Below are 15,046 nucleotides of genomic sequence, written 5' to 3'. Positions count from 1 at the left end.
AAAGAAATAAATATATTTTAATACTAATAAATATATTAATAATAATAAAATTATAAATATTGATACATATTAAATACACAACTGTACAGTGATTCGTTTAGTTGATGGTGTGTTACTCTCTCTCTCTTACACACACACACACGCTCGCTCCCTCTCGGTTCAGCAGGCAGTGAAAGGTGGAAGAATGGATTTCAAAGGCTATGCCTTTAACCCCACCTCAATATTAGTTTTTATTATTGTTATTGCCAGGCAGCCGCGCTGGTGGCGGCCGGGCCACGCCGTGCAATTCCGTCTGGGTCCCGACTGATAAAAGCTCATATGTTGCCTCTAGCCTGCAGGTCTACACGAGGCGGTGAACACTAAATTTTTGAAGCGATGGGGAGATATATATTCTTTTCCAGCACCCAGAGCTTTATGGCTAAGCATGCTGAGACATCGGCTCACACGCTTGAGCTGCTCTCGGTGCAGAAACCCTGTCTGTCCATATCGAGACCCAGCAGCTGTGGGACGGGCATGCTGGCAGCTGGAGACGCTTTGTGCCGGGCTTGTGGGTTTGGTCTTGCTGTGGCTGATGAAAATGTCACAGAAAAGCTTTGTGCACTGATGACCAGTTACTCATCCTTGTGTGGAGAACATCAGCAAGAAGCGCTTTTACTGTGGACCACAGCACAATTTATAGTTGTAGCCGTCTTTATAAAACATGTGTACAGTATGCTGCTTCATTTTAAAATGGCCACATGCTACTATCAGGTGATCTTAGGTCATTTAATAATCCTGCCTATGTGTCACACAACAATGCAAACAATATTTAAGATGTAGGGATATGAGCTTTCAGATGAACATACATTAATTTTTCTTCGACTGATTTATAAGGGGTCGCCACAGCGGAATGACCCGCCAACTATTCCAGCTTATGTTTTATGCAGCGGATGCCCTTTCAGCCGCAACCCAGCACTGAGAAACACCCATACACACTCACATTCACACACACACTTATACACGATGGCCAATTTAGTTTATTTATTAGCACATGTCTTTGGACTGGGGGAAACCGGAGCACCCAAAGGAAACCCACACCAACACGGGGAGAACATGCAAACTCCACTCAGAAATGCTGACTGATCGACTAAAGTGATGCTACTAAATTCAATTCCAGTGTTATTATGTTGCTGTGTGTTGACTTCCTGTGTTTGTGTGTTTTGATCAGGCCTGGATCTGAGACATGCTCAAGTGGTGGCGCTCTCCTCCGGTACCAAATGCATTAATGGAGAGTACATCAGTAACCAGGGGCTGGTGGTCAATGATTGCCATGCAGAAATCACCACTAGACGAGCACTGCTGCGCTTCCTCTATTCACAACTAGAGCTACACCTCAGGTAAAACACATCTTTCACAGAAACACCGATGTCTATTTATGCCAGCCATGCGTTAAACACACTGGAAACAACGTATTTAAAGTCAAATCGGATTAGATAAATGCTAACAAAAATATTAATTATATTGTTACCCTATATTAGGGATCACCAAACTTGTTTCTGGAGGTCCCGTGTCTTGCAGATTTTAGCTCCAACCCTAATCAAACACACCTGAACTAAGCTAATCAAGCTCTTACTAGGTATACTTGAAACACCCAGGCAGGTGTGTTGAGGCAAGTTGGAGCTAAACCCTTCAGGGCACCGGACCTCCAGGAACGAGATTGGTAACCCCTGTCCTATAGTAACAGTTTTAAAATATCTTACAAGCTTGCTAGAAACACACTAGCAACATGTTACCACTATGTTATAAGATGCTAGCAAAGACTAAATACATATTAGCAACATGTACAGAGTTTAAACGTGTTATTAGCAAGCCATTTTGTGCTAACAGTGGTACAGATTACAAGCAGCTTGTTAATGTCTCTTCACAATGGATTAAACATGTTGTAAACATGCAAGTATCATGTTTCTTTATGCAAACCATGTGCTAATCAAGTAAACATTCTAAACAATTTAGAAACATGCTAATGTATGCTAGCCTAGTGGAAAAACATGTTAAAAACATACCACTTCATCCTAGTAACATGTCAAGTATTACAGAAACACACAAGCAACATGCTAATTCATATTAGCACAATGTTATATAAAGCTAGCAAAGGTTAAATACTTAGTAGCAATGTGTACAGAGTTAAAACATGTTATTAGCATGCTATTTTGTGCTAACTTTGTTACAACATACTTAATTTATCTTCACAATGTACTAAACATGTTGTAAACATGCTAGTATCATTATTGCAAAACATGTGCTAATCAGGTTAGCCCTGTGTTGAAACATTCTAAACATCATAGCATAGGGGTTAAACATATTAACATCGTACCACTTCATCCTAGCAGCATGTCAAATATTCCAGAAACATACTAGCAACATGTTAATTTATGTTAGCATATTGTTATAAGAAGCTAACGAAGGTTAAAAACATAGTAGCAACATGTGCAGAGTTCAAACATGTTATAAACATGCCATTTTGTGCTAACAGTGTTACAACATACAAGCAGCTTGTTAATGTCTCTTCACAATGTACTAAACATGTTGTAAACATGCTAGTATCATGTTTCTTTATGCAGACCATGTGCTAATCAAGTAAACATTCTAAACATCTTAGAAACATGCTAACGTATGCTAGCCTAGTGGGAAAATATATTAACAGCACCACTTCATCCTAGCAACATGTCAAATATTCCAGAATAACCATGTGTTAAGACATGCTATTTATGCTAACATTTGGCTTAAACATGCTAATAACATGTCACTTCATCCTGCTAATATGTAAACGAGACAAAACAATCAAACCAACCTGTTAAGTCATGCTTGCCATTTGTAGCAACATCATATGTAAATGTTCAAGCATACAAGAAACTTGCTAGTAACATGTTAAACATGCTAACAACATGCTGCCTCATTCTAATAAAGTAGGCATTGCAAGAAACATGCTAGCCACATGTTGAAACCTTTTTTACATGTTTTAAAACTGGTTAGAAACATGTCAGTTAATGCTAGCACAACATCCCATTTCCAAACATCCCAATTCAATATGTAAACATAATAGAAACATGCTAAAGCATAGTGCTAAAATGTGATAGTAACATCCATGCTAACCTGCTAAACAAGCTAGGAACAAAAAACGCTCTTACTACTCAATCAAAACAGGGTTCATGTGTTAAAACATGTTACAAACCAGCTAACATACTAAAATATAAGCAGCCTTTGGAAATTGCTAACAACACATTTATTTATAACAGACTTTCCTATTCTTTTTAGGAAAATAATAATGATAATTGGTAGAGACTGGGACAAATCCCAAAAGGAAACTTCAAAATTATTAAAAAGACAACTGCATGAATTAATAATAAAGAGGAAACACTTCGTTTATTTATGAGTCATTTTTAACTTGCGGTGATGCTCCCAAAGCGAGGGTTTGACAGATTTAGCTAACTTTTGAAGACACACTTGTATCTAACGTAAAATAAACACAAACACACACACTCACACACACACACACACACACACACACACACACACACACACACACACACACACACACACACACACAGAGTAAGAGACAGAGACACATAGTAAGATGTCCAACAGTCAATATATCTTAATTTTTGTTTTACAGAAAAAAACTGACACTGGTTTGAAGCAAGCGCGAGTAGCTGATGACAGAATTGTCAATTTTATAAATAAAATGAGGTTCATGTGAGGCTAAGTTTGTTTGTGTTAGCATGTTAGCATGCAGAAAAGCAGAGCTGTCCCATCACGTCATTAGCATTAGCGCCTCTCTGTGACATCTCGCAAAAACTTTTGAGAGCAGTGCACGGGGTGAACATTACATATGCAAACATTAGCATCTCTAATTGGCACCTAAGTTGGGCTGATTACACAAATGACCTGCGATGCTAAGGGGGTAAAGCGTGCTGCTCCAGATCTGTCTATTGAGGAAGGTGCTGATGGCCGTTGTGGTATTTTATTTGCCCAACATAATGACTTATCTTCCAAACTAGACTCCAGACCCAGGCAAACGGGCCCATTTAGCTACAGATAATGCACTCGGGGAAGACGAGTATGCAAATATGACATTACAGGAGGCTTTCTTTGCAACAATCTGCTACATCGGAGAAGACATTTAGAGTCTTCGTCGCCGGCGCACAATGATTCCTCCAACACCGCAGCAGACTCAAATGATAATGCGGATTCTTTATGAAGCAACAATTGAAATTAGCACTTCTGAAAGTAGTCCTGAAGTCCTTTGTTAGGTGTGATATGTGAGAATATGTGTTGTTAGCATCAAGCTCTTTCAGGTTCAGTCTGTGTCGAGTTCCCTCGATAACCTCAATGACATTCTGATGAGCAGGAGAGAATATTTTGAGGTTTTTCTTGAGAAAACTTGCAAATACGTCATTTAAAATGATGCGCTTATAATTAAAGTTGGTGGTGTAAACAGTAAATCCCTGTTAAAGAAAAAAAAAAAGAGCTTATATCAATTGCGCCTTTATTTCTGGTAATTATAACTCTGAGTCTCCATGTACAGATGGTTATTTCCTATATAATAATAATAATAATATTTATTATAATAATAATAATAACTTACCGAATAAAAACAGAATAAATTCAGATTTACACATTTACTCAAGTAAATAAAAGGAATTAATAATGGGCTAAAAATCTGCAGAAATCTGCGGAAAATGTGCGGAATTCTGTGCGCGCAGATTCCGTGTGGGCCTACTTATAGCAATACAACTTTATCTATAGCAATGCAGCATTAAATCGTGCAATTACAACTTTATTTTATTATAATCGAAACTTCACAAAACAGAAAGACTGTAAGAGGTCATTCACACAGAACACACTAATTTTCGATAGTTATTTTAAAGTAAACACAAACATGAAAGATATTAATTCAATGAATCTCAACTTTTACTCACAGCGTCATTCAATAATGTCATTTCCAAAGTGATCGGCCAATCAGAAGAACCCAGAGGCGGAGCAAGCATTTCATGCTTTTTGTTCACAATAGCAAGTTGCCATGACAACTGTTTAATTCGAGGGCAACATGGCAAAGTTTTTTTTTTAAAAACCTATTCATGAACGTTATTTAACTGAGAGATGTGTTCGGTGTGAAAACTAACCGAAACTTACCTGACAATACTATAGTATTTACTATAACATGTTTTTTGGCAGAATTTAGCATATTTTCCCAGTATAGTGCAGCTCTATAAATGCTATGTAAATATTACTATATATAGTAGCAATAATACACTTTATGTATGGTAGTATGGTTCAAAACACTATAGTATTTACTACTAATTATTGGGCATATAGGATTTTTTTGTAAAAAATATTTTTTATAAAAAAAAATTTAAATATAGGAAACTTTTTCCCCTTTTTTTAATTTTTATTTATTTATTTATTTTTGCGATTTTTGCATATTTAATTAGCATATTTTCCCAGTATTGTGCAGCTCAGTAAATACTATCTAAATACTAAGTGGCCATAATAAACTGTACTATACTATGGCATAAAAACACTATAGTATTTACAATAAATTATTAGGCATATATGATTTGTTTCACATATTTTTTGGTATAATTTTGCATATTTTCCCAGTATGGTGAAGCTCTATAAATACCATGTAAATATTACTATATACAGTAGCTATAATACCCTTTACTATAGTATGGTTCAAAACACTATAGTATTTACTAAAAATTGTTAGGCATTTATGATTTTTCAACATGTTTTTGCTTATTTATTTAGCATATTTTCCTAGTATTGGGCAGCTCTATAAATATTACCTAAATACTAAGTATCTATGATACACTGTACTATAGTATGGTTCAAAAACACTATAGTATTTATTATAAATTATTAGGCATATTAGATTTTTATTTGCATATTTTAGCATTTTTTCTTGCATATTTTTCTAGTTTCATGCAGCTCTAGTAATACTATGTGAGTACCAAGTATTTAAAATACGCTTTAGTATAGTATGGTTTAAAACACTATAGTATTTACAAAAAATTATTAGGCATATATGATTTTTCAACATGTTTTTGCTTATTTATTTAGCATATTTTCCTAGTATTGGGCAGCTCTATAAATATTACCTAAATACTAAGTATCTATGATACACTGTACTATAGTATGGTTCAAAAACACTATAGTATTTATTATAAATTATTAGGCATATTAGATTTTTATTTGCATATTTTAGCATTTTTTCTTGCATATTTTCCTATTGTCATGCAGCTCTAGTAATACTATGTGGATACCAAGTATTTAAAATACACTTTAGTATAGTATGGTATGGTTTTGCCCAGCGATGGGTTGCAGCTGGAAGGGCATCCGCTGCGTAAAAACTTGCTGGATAAGTTGGCGATTCATTCTGCTGTGGCGACCCCGGATTAATAAAGGGACTAAGCCGAAAATGAATGAATATAGTATGGTTTAAAACACTGTAGTATTTACTATTATTAATTAGACCTTTTGGATTTTTCTTTTATGTGAGCCCACTTGGCATTGCAGGTCATTTGCATAATTAGCACACCTTAGGTGCCAATTAGAGATGCTGATGTTAGCATATGTAAGGTTCACCTCATGCACTGCTCTGAAATGTCTTTTGTAAGATATCACAGCGAGACGCTAATGCTAATGATGATGATGAGTGTAAACCGGCGTGTCCTCCCTACAGCCGACTAGCTACAGATCATGTGGGTTAAAGAATTACAGCTCGGCCATTTATACTCGCCTTGTTCTGACAGAGTAATGATTTGAGATCGTCTAGCTAGCGAGCGGGAATGTGACAGTGACGGAACTAGCCTTCGCCGCGGCAAGGCCAATATTTGTCTCCTTTGTGTCTTCGGCCCATTATTAGCCAGGACTGTGTTTCAGACGGGGGTTGTTTCTCATGTCTGCTTTCTCTGTTCTTTCTCTCTCTGCTCCGCCTGGGGTCTACGATCACTCTGAAGCAAAAGGAAAGAGGACTGGGAACAATCGATCTTCGTACGGCACAAAGATTCGTGCTTGAGACTGAGAGAGAACGTCCTCTTCCACATGTACATCAGCACTTCACCCTGCGGGGACGCCAGAGTCAACTCACCGTACGAAATCACCTCTGATTGTAAGAGTCTCTGCTTGTCTGAATCAGCTGTGCATCTGTGTCGTGTCCAAATGCTACATGGGTCAGGATCTTTGTTTTCGTGTGGATTTGAAGAGGTTGTATTGGATTAAAGGGGTAGATCACCCCAAAAAAGCAAGATATAATGTTAATTTAGCTACTCACGTACAAGTCATCTAAGTTGTACAGTTAACGTCAAAAATATTTGCTCTCCTGTGATTATTATTTTAATTTCTTTTTCAAATATTTCCCAAATGATGTTTAACAGATTCAGGAATTTTTCACAGTATTTCCTATAATATTTTTTCTTCTGAAGAAAGTCGTATTTATTTTATTTCGGCTAGAATAAAAGCAGTTTTAATTAAACAAAAAATCATTTTAATTATTTCAATTAAATACAGTTTTTTTTGATTGTCTACAGAACAATCCACTTGTTTAATGACTTGCCTAATTTTTTTAACTTGCCTAATTAACCTAATTAAGCCTTTAAATGTCACTTTAAGCTGAATATTAGTGTCTAAAAAAACATCTAGTCAAATATTGTTTACTGTGACCATGGCAAAGATAAAAGAAATCTGTTATTAGAAATGAGTTATTAAAACCATGTTTAGAAATGTGTTGATTAAAATCTTTTTTGTTAAAAAAAAGTATACAGGGGGGCTAATAATTCTGACCTCAACTGTAGAACATTAGATGGCAAACCTCAAATGTTTAACTAGTTAAGTTAAGCTAAGCAAGTTAAGTCAAGCCGAGTTCAGACTGCAGGATTTTCAAAGTAGTCACATCACAAGCTATGTTTCCATCCAAAAATGCGAATAAACTTTACGCACAAAACTGGATTATCTCATAAAAGTTGTGCGAATGAAGCATCGTTTCCATCCAACAAGTCAAAGCGAACAAAATCATCACTTCCTGATTAACTGGCGCCAAATATCAACAGTAAAAACTGCCTTTGCTGCAGTAGGTGAAGCTGCATCAATCTTTTCTAAATGAATGCGCCTCAGAAGACAATCCTCATACGCAGTGAGCGCGCAGTGGCGTTTGAAGGTGTCAGACGCGGAGCACAGACGCTCTTGATTCTGGAGGTCATTAATAATATAATAGCATTAATACTGAAATGGTAAGGCGTTTTATAATGACCAAAACAACATTTCAGATGTTTTATAATGTGCTCAGCCTGACGTTTTGTCCATTCACACACATTATAAGCATCACATGATCTCTTTCAACAAAATCACATGACCTTTTTTAATGCGCATGCTGGAGTTTGTGCGGTAAAAGTGTTTCCATCGCAGTTTATGCGCATCTTTTCTTATCGAATAAAACGTTTATCCTACCCAGTTAAGCGCAAAAGTTTTTTATGCGCATTTTCAAAATTGATGCGCATCATGGCGTTTCCATCAACTGGTTTTTTATGCACATTTTGCAAAATAGGTGGATGGAAACATAGCTACTGATGGTTTTACACTGCATGACTATCTGGGGTATAGTGTTCTGTGTTTACACTGTAGGATGGATCGGCGACAGACAGTTTCACACTGCATGACTGTACAAATAGGAAGAACTGCTGACAACTTTGATGCGGTCTGCAAACTATGTCTCACAACCAAACGCACACGAGGAGTGACATGGAAACAACATAGGTCACATAGTATATCTTCTGTTATGAACTACATAATGAGAAAGAAGCCTTTAGTGGAGTATTTAATCTATGTACTTACTTTGCTCTTCTGAGTTTTGAAGGGAATCAGCAATTTTTTCCCCGATCTTTTTTTTTTCTTTTTCAACCCAGTTGTGATATTGCTCAGATGACACGTCAAACAGACACGGGTGCACCTACCAAGTTTACTCTAGTTTTTCCTCCTTTTCAAATAGACAGAAAAGAAGATACCCATACTAGTGGATGCTGCTCTCTCATTGGCTGGATGTAATCGCAGATGTTATTTAATTATAAGTTAAGTTGAGTTAAGTTGTAGAATATGACTAGTGCTGTGTGTCCAAATACTGCATGGATTTTTATGTAGATTTGAATAGGTTGTAGCACATTAAAAGGGATAGTTCACCTGAAAATAAAGATTTCTGGATAATTTAGCTACTGACGCATAGGTCATCCAAGATGCGGGTGACTTTTTTTCCCGACAGCAAAACATTTAAAGAATATTTTGAGCTGAATCCATTGTTCTTGGGAAAAGTTAAGAGTGCACCTGCCTGATCAGGAAATCAACTGAATGGATTAAAAAATTGCAAACCATAATTTTAAAGTTAAGTTAGGTTAAGGGAGTTCAAAAGTTAACAATTTAAGATTAAACTTCTCTCATCCAAAAGTGCAATAATAAAAATAATAATAATAATAACCAAACATTTAAAACATGCAAAAAAAAAAAATTCAAACTTAAGATATATTTTATTCTACTTAAATCCTAATATAAGTCAACCAACAGCTGGATAAATATCATTCTTAATCCTTAAACATTCATTTTATTTCATTTTCCTTCGGCTTAGTGCCTTATTTATTCGGGTTCATCACAGCGGAATGAACTCCCAGCTATTCCAGCATATGTTTAATGCAGCGAATGCCCTTCCAGCCACAACCCAGTATTGGAAAACATCCATACACACTCTTTCTCACACAAACTTGTACACTACGGCCAATTCAGTTAATCCAGTTCACTTATAGCGCATGTCTTTGGTCTGTGGGGGAAACTGGAGCACCCGGAGGAAACCCACGCCAACACAGAACATGCAAACTCTACACAGACATGCCAACTGGCCCAACCACTGTGCCATCCCCTTAAACATTTTAAAATAGGAAAAAAAAGCTCAACTTTTTTTTACAAATTATTTTATAAATACTCACACCATGAAGAGTTTCCACATTAGCAACGCCTCATCATAAAAAAGACTCAATTATCTGAGATTTTAAGACCTTCTTGTTGACAGTCATTTTTTGTTTTTTTCAAGTTGAATTTAATTGCATTACTCTACATTTAAAGATTATAGTGTATTATTTCAATAAATAAACCAAAATCAAACTTTTTTTTTCTCCACAGTGCACAGTAACAGACACTTGGTGAAGAAGTTTCACAGTCACCTGAGGACGAAGATTGAATCCGGGGAAGGAACGCTGCCCGTCAGGTCCACCGCTCCTGTCCAGACGTGGGACGGTGTCCTTCAAGGAGAACGGCTCATCACCATGTCCTGCACAGATAAGATATCCAGGTCAGCGTTAAAAACACAAAACAGTCACACTTCAACTTTCTCAGATTAATACAGCTCTCAGATTAATGTATATCTCCATATTCCTGCATCCAAAAGACTTTAAAGGGGAGCTATAAGATGATAAATAAGTCTCTGATGTCTCTAGAGTGTGTATGTTAAGTTCAAAGCTCAAAACACCCCACAAATAACAATTTGAAACTGCCCCTTTTGATCCAAATTTTGCAGTTTTGGTGACTGTCGCTTTAAATTCAAATAAGATTGTGCTCTTTTCAAAAGAGGGTGGAGCCACAAATGCCTATTTATCAGCATAGAAGAAGGCAGATTATGGAGAATACAGTATTAGTCACTGATGTTACAAATTTAATGGTGGACGGCTGCTTCTCACTCAGGGCTGTTTATGCTAATGAGGGATAGATCGTCACTAAAGGGCGGGTCTTCCCCCTCCCATGACATGTACATGTGGAGAATGTCAATCAAAGTGTTTAGGTAGTCTGTTTTTGTCAAGTGTGAATGGTTAAAAAATACCTCAATTTTTTTTATAGAGGCTGGTTGTTAAACCCCTTAAAAAAGTGATTTTTGCATAATTTTTGCTTAACATGTAAAAAGCTGATTGGCTAAAATGTGTGATTTTGAAATGTAGAACAGTTTTTGTTTAAAAATGTTTATATTAGGAAATAAAAGTAGATCTTAGCTATTTGTTCATCATTTATTCCGGTGATGTGAAGCTGATTTTTTTTCAACATCAGTGATCATCAAATCATTGATGGAGAAGGGATTTTTCATATTACTGTCAAATATTAGTGACAGTTGAGCTGTTTTATATTTTAGTGGGAAATGAAAGCAGAGCGACATATGAAAGAGAAACCAGTTGAAATGCATTTGTGATTAAAAAAAGTCACTATAAATGACCTTTGAATTGATACTGATAGATAGTATTAAAAATAATTGAAGTACTTAAAAAAATCACTGAAATCTAAAATCTCATATAGGCACATCACTAATTTTGTTTGCATTATTATTTAACACATAGTCAGGGTTATTATATTATTAGTTAACAAGATCTTAAACTATCAAACAAAAAACATTATCTTTATTTTAATTAAGCTTAACAAATATATGTAAATTTAAGCAATATCACACTCTTAGCAGTGCGATATGGCTGTATATTGCCAATAGTGGATTATGGAATCTTGCATTGGCTCGAGACTGCAGGCAGAGTGCCTTAGTGTCCCACCAGTGACAATACGCAGTCATATTGCACTGCTTTGATTGTGATGTTGCGTTTATACAACAGTTCTACGGCATGATCGTGTATATAAAAAACTAAATAAAAAACAAACTAACGCGGATTGTCTCAAAATCTTTTTGTTTGAGGAACTACTTTTGTCCACCATTCATTCACATCTGCAGCTGACAGTCAGAACAGCAGGAACCATTGCTCATTCACAAACGTCATTTAAGAGTTAGTATTTGAATGATTCTCTAGCGTAATGTCTAAAGTGATGAAAAAACAGGTGATTTTGCTCACTTTTTAAGATTATAAGGCTGAACGGCATGAAATGCCATCAATCTACAGAGATTTCCCAGTATTTCTATATCCATTAATATTGACCATAAGAATAATCTTTATAGGAAATACTCCAAAAATGCCCTTGCCCTCTTAAACATCTCTTAGGAATTATTTGAAAAAGTTTTAAAATATATATGATCGCGTATGCTTTTTTTCGGGTAGCTTGTTGCTATGCAGGGAAATGTTTTTATTTAGTTTAACCTACTGTATGAAAAGGGTGGCACGGCGGCTCAGTGGTAAGCACTGTCACCTCACAACAATAATAAAAACTGCAACAGCACTTCAAAAACTACCAATAAACACTTCAAACATTTAGCTCAAATCAGTAACATGATTGTGTAAACTAAAAAAAAAAAACAAAGTATAAAGGTATCCTTGCTGTTCAGTGTAAAATAACGCTATTTACAAACCATTCCACCAGACAGAAACTGCCTGCTGTTTTGCCTCCCAGAGTAAGTAAGCTGACCATCTCTGAAGTGTGATTTGTGAAGCTCAAGCGCCGCACAGTGTATTGATTCAAGGTTTATCTTTATTGGAGGATTACTTTTTATGAGGGCGCGTTAACTTCGTTTAGGCAGGGCGACTTTTATACGCTCTTATAATGGCCGAGGGAAGGGCTGCTGTGATATTTACCTTTTGTTATCCAAACCCTGTGTTCTTTGGGACTGGGATGATCACTAATATTGTCTAATGATGAAACCTGAACTGAGCTGCGCTTCGATAATCCTTCAATAATTAGCTTGTGTACGGAAATACGTCACAGTGTTAATCTCATGCTTAAACCAACGGCCAATGAACCCCAGAATGAAACTGCAATATTTTTCTCATAGTTCATAGATCTCTTATTTTTCTAATCATGTTTATATTACATTTCCCGGTGTTGGGTTGCGGCTGGAAAGGCATCCGCTGCATAAAACATGTGCTAGATAAGTTGGCGGTTCATTCCGCTGTGGTGACCCCTGATTAATAAAGGGACTAAGCGGAAAAGGTAAATAAATAAATGAATTTATATTACAAGTGGATGAGTTTTAACCTTGAGAGAGATTTACTCCAGTTTCAGACATTGTGTCACTTTCACACACATCGTTTTTTATGTTGTTGACACTCAGTCCACACCTTTCTATGAACATGCGAATCGCAGTGTCCAGAGATCTCACACACTCAGATGAACACACACACTCATACACAGCTGCGTTTGAGCTGACTGCCATATGCTTGATTTAATTACCACCATCAGTCAGCTTCTGTTTGCTTATGTGCGCTTTGACAACCTGCGAAGTGTGATTGTGAACATCTCCCATTACTTGTACTGTTACTCATATCTAAGCAGGAGGCTCTGATCTGTTAATAGCATAAGGATGAGAGGTTAATATTGAGGAAATATCATCAGAATGATTAAACTCCGCTAACTCCTGCTAATCTTTAATAAATGTGTTGACCATAAGGAGCTATGTGTCCACTAGCTGTCATCTAATTAGTCTGCAACACTTATTCTGCTGACTATAAAGAACATTTACAATATTGAGCAAATTTAAGCAAATGTTTATACACTTTACATGCACTTTTAAAGATAATGATTCCGAAAGAGTGTTTTTACAGGGATGCCATTCAGGAACCATGTTTGGGTTCTCAACGAACCTTTCAGTCAGTCTTTCTGAAACATTTATTTAGGGTGAGTTATAGAATTAGAATTATAGAATAGAATAGAATTGAATTTCTTTATAGTAGGGCTGTCAAGATTAGCACGTTAACGCACGTGATTAATTTGTAATATTTAACACGTTTTGAAAAAAATAATGCAAATAACTCAGTTGCAGTTTTTTTTATTTCCTGTTGTGGCCAATGTGTGTTCATGGCCGGCGCATCCATAGAGGCGACCTAGGCGGCTGCCTTGGGCAGCAGAATAGCGAGCGAATCCCCGGTCCTCACATTCATCCACTACACCCACCCACATCCTCACGGTCCTCGGCCTTCCATATGAATAAAACGGCGTTATTGCCGTTTGCCTAGAGCGCCATTTCAGTTTGCTCTGGCCCTGCGTGTGTTTAATGTGCAAAGAAATATTGCGTTTCATGCAATTTCGGGTGTTTCATTTTTAATCTTTAGACTTCAACAATCAGTTCGGCAGTTCACTCTCATTCTGAATTTTTTCATTCAGAATGTTTTAATGGAATTTGATACCGCTTGGCGAACAGAAAGTAAAACCTCCGCATTTCAGGACTCGCGTGGTCATTTAAGATAATCAAAAATCGCTGTTTACATGGTCGACTCTTGATCAGTATTATCTAAATCATCAAAGCTGAGTATTGGTGTCCATGTGAATGAAAGTGCCAGATGAATTCGCAAGCTGTCAAAGACATTTATCTGCCCTTAAGCTGCGTAACTCAAATGTTTCATTAGGTTTGACGTGTTTCCCCCTTTTGTAATTGTGATTAATCATGATTAATTGCAAAAAAAGTGTGATTAATTACGTAAATTTTCTTAATCATTTCACAGCCCTACTTTATAGTCGTTGTAATCAAATTAAGTACTTTACAGCACACATATTATACAACATACAAAATTACACTTTACACACTTTATAGACTTATGTGTTGAGCATAGAATGACCAACATTGTACAACAGTTACACATATTGGCCATATTGCAGATAAAATGACAGACATTGCAGAAGATTTAAGAGTTTTGCCAGTATTGCACATGATAAGGGCAGATATTACACCAGATTTATGTCTATTGCTAACACAACCTTCTCAAGAAGTTGAGTTCCAGAGCTGTGTGTGGAGGTGAGCCCAACTATCTCTAGTCGGTAGCGTTCCACCATCTGCACAAGCTTGGGCTCCTTTCCTCCCAGTAAAGTGGCATTCCATGTCCCAAGAGCCAGTTTCCTTGCCCGACAATAGAGTTGTTGTGGTCCTAACCTGTCCCACAATGCACCAGCCCCTTATGTCTCCCCCTGCAGGTGGTGGGTCTGCAGGAGGATGGTCTAACGTCACTCGTTTGGGCTGAACCCGGCTGAGTTCCGTGGGATAAAACCCGCCAGGCGTTTGCACTTGCTCCAACCCCAAGCCTGGGTCCAAGGTGGGGCCTTGACCGCCCCATACCAG

General features: G+C 36.9%; 1 protein-coding gene across 10 annotated transcripts in view; it reads left to right on the top strand.

Annotated features, from left to right (window-relative positions):
* The window catches only part of adarb2 (adenosine deaminase RNA specific B2 (inactive)), a 597,874-nt gene that overhangs the window by 562,096 nt on the left and 20,732 nt on the right, over nt 1–15,046 (top strand). For all 10 annotated transcript variants that reach the window (XR_012399654.1, XM_073941371.1, XM_073941369.1 and 7 more), the window contains 3 exons: nt 1,208–1,376; nt 7,002–7,153; nt 10,201–10,369. Coding sequence is in view for 9 of the 10 variants with exons in the window: in XM_073941371.1 (XP_073797472.1) it covers nt 1,208–1,376; nt 7,002–7,153; nt 10,201–10,369 (490 nt within the window). In the remaining variant the exon portion in view is untranslated. The remainder of the gene's footprint in view (nt 1–1,207; nt 1,377–7,001; nt 7,154–10,200; nt 10,370–15,046) is intronic.

This window comes from Danio rerio, chromosome 24 (genome assembly GCF_049306965.1).
Source record: "Danio rerio strain Tuebingen ecotype United States chromosome 24, GRCz12tu, whole genome shotgun sequence".
NCBI classification, from domain to species: Eukaryota; Metazoa; Chordata; class Actinopteri; order Cypriniformes; family Danionidae; genus Danio; species Danio rerio.
The sequence above is the reverse complement of the archived record's forward strand: the minus strand, read 5'-3'. Positions and strand labels throughout refer to the sequence as shown.